At 44.0% G+C, this 2,500-nt stretch overlaps 1 protein-coding gene across 9 annotated transcripts in view; it reads right to left on the reverse strand.

The window, feature by feature from the left end:
* Positions 1-2,500, reverse strand: part of EBF3 (EBF transcription factor 3) — a 129,488-nt gene that overhangs the window by 12,159 nt on the left and 114,829 nt on the right. For all 9 annotated transcript variants that reach the window (XM_017875313.1, XM_017875314.1, XM_017875308.1 and 6 more), the window contains one exon: positions 1,013-1,101. In XM_017875313.1, the coding sequence (XP_017730802.1) occupies positions 1,013-1,101 (89 nt within the window). The remainder of the gene's footprint in view (positions 1-1,012; positions 1,102-2,500) is intronic.

The raw sequence follows: 2,500 nt of genomic DNA on the forward strand, positions 1-2,500 counted from the left end.
GGCTCACCCTCAGGAACAAAAACCCCTCCGTGAACTGCTCTGCATTTGAAAACCTCTTCCCCAGCCCTGATGGTTCTAACAGTGAATATCTGACATGCGTTGCTAGCATGTTCACAAATTAAAAAGCAGCCTAATGACATCGCCTATGTTCATGCTGAGCATTAAAAAGGTAATGTCTAAAAGGTTTTATTGTGTTAATAAAACTCAGAGGTGGTCAAGACTTGGTACACACAGGGATGGAATGTAAAACAATCAGCCATAATGTTATGACTTCATTTTTCATTTTGCATTTTCAACTCTGCCTTGGAAATCAGAGAGAGCTTCTAAAGAGAGAAAGAGACAAAATTATATCAAAGGAAAGGAAAAATTATAAGCTTGACTTATCTTTAATGTTATACATCAAAATGAAATTTCTGTGATATGTGGCGTGTGCATAAACAACACGGGCAGCTTTTGTCTTTGTTGAATTTAAATGGAAAGTCCCTCTAGATATTAATATGTGGACTTCATTTGTTAGCCTGCTAAGTCAGGGACTTATAACAAAAGCTTTGTAAACAAAAGATTAAACTGAATCGAGCTTTAGAAAATGAAAGGAAAACAAGAGTCAAGTAATCACAGATCAGACTGGGGCTGCTTAGATGGAAATCAGGGCAGGCCACTGGAGTGGAAAATGTTTAATTGAACTATTTCATTACGCGGAAGTTTATGTCCCCCTCGCAGAATCCAAAATATTTGTTATCAGAAAAGCTGTTCTTTGCTTCCCTTAAAAAGATGGTCCTTTGGAGATGAGATGTAAAACTTGAGCCGTCTACCCCTTCTCTCACCCTTCGCCCACCTCTGAAGCTGGTCAGGTGCAGGCCTGGGCAGCTCCTCACACCTGTCGGCCCTGTGGTGGGCACAGAGTTTGGGGCATCTGCAATCCCCCCTTCCCAGAGCACCTGCTGCCCCCAAACCAGAACCAGCCCAGTGGCGACCCCACCATGAGCAGGGTGCCACTTGCTCTTTTACTAACCTTGGGTAACCTTTCGGGATCACCCGGATGTCTTGGGATCACTTTCTGCAACCTCTGAAAGCCGTAATCTATGGTTGGTTCATTAAGGGCTGCAACAGGACACAGAAATGTAGATCAGGTTAATTACTTTTATGTCATCCATTACTCGTTTATTGCACACTTACAAATAAATGTGTAGTTCTCCTGCTCTGATGCTCTCTAAGGCAAGCACCCCTGAATGCTAGCTATGTCTTCAGGAATAGATTTTCCCCCTTTCTTTTGCACATAAAAGCAACGATTATTTCTGATCTATAATTAGACTGGAAGAAAGTCAAAGGGTGACTCAATATATTGTAAAAATGGTAGTGCAGTCACAAAGTTACAGGTCTTGGGGCCATATATAGCAATCACCACCATCACGATGTGATGTCTGCATCACACGGTGCCTTCCACACTGGCCACGGATTTATGGGAAACTGGCAATTATGACATATGTCCAGCTATTGCTAGCCTCAGATTTATCCCTGTGGTCCTTTTTTGTCTAGCATATTGCCTGAGCACAAACCAGGCAGGAGGAGCACTTATTCTTGCAAAGCTTTAATAATCTGTGAATGGCTGCCTACAAACTGATGTAGAGCACTATCATTCTACAGCTGCAATCCACCAGCCTCACGAAATTGCTGGCCACAAACAGTAATTAATCTTTTTATCCCTCAAATTGTAATTTTGACTATGAACTGTGCGCGGCCATAAATCAGTGGCACATGCGCTGTGTACACTGCATGAATCACGGCCGGGACTCCGTCCGACTGCACACACTGTGTTTAACAAGCTTTATAAGGAGCCATCGGGCTTTATTATGGCTCTGCCTGACTCCAACAAAAACTGAGCCTGGAGGCCCGGGGACACGAGTTAAGATGAAAATACTTATTAGAGTACATTACTTCTTGATGTAGATGGCGTTTTCCGTGGAGTCACTCCACGGTGCGTGGCACAACATAAATCAGAGGTTTTTCGGAGACTAATAAGACCTGCCACCATCTATTCATTACTCTGCCTGCAATTTGGGCCATCACTCATTAGTAATTTGATGATTAACACCCCCCAACTCAGCAGGTCTGCGAGGTGTGGGGGGGGACACCAAGACTGCGGTTTCCGGAGAGGACGGCTAGGGGCCGCCTTTGCAAGCGCGCTCCAAAATAATTGGCCACCGTGTTCCTCGAGCGCCTGGGTGTTGGCGCATCTTGCAAGCAATGCAGGAAGCCTCGCACGTACACTCGATAATGCGCCCGAAAGCTGAGGACCACAATATGATTTGACATTCCATCATACATCCCGGAGACAAAGGTCCGCACAGGAATGTGAAGTAAGACATTTTCTTGTTAATAAAGCATTGATCCGATGTATTGATTTTACATGACATGGCTTTTGCTGGGATTTTGTCCTCTTTTTTCTTTGCAAATAGTAAAGCTCTTCAAAATGCCTCGGCCTATGTGACATGGCAAAATT

This window comes from Rhinopithecus bieti, unplaced genomic scaffold, assembly GCF_001698545.2.
Source record: "Rhinopithecus bieti isolate Rb0 unplaced genomic scaffold, ASM169854v2 scaffold_9877, whole genome shotgun sequence".
Taxonomy (NCBI): domain Eukaryota; kingdom Metazoa; phylum Chordata; class Mammalia; order Primates; family Cercopithecidae; genus Rhinopithecus; species Rhinopithecus bieti.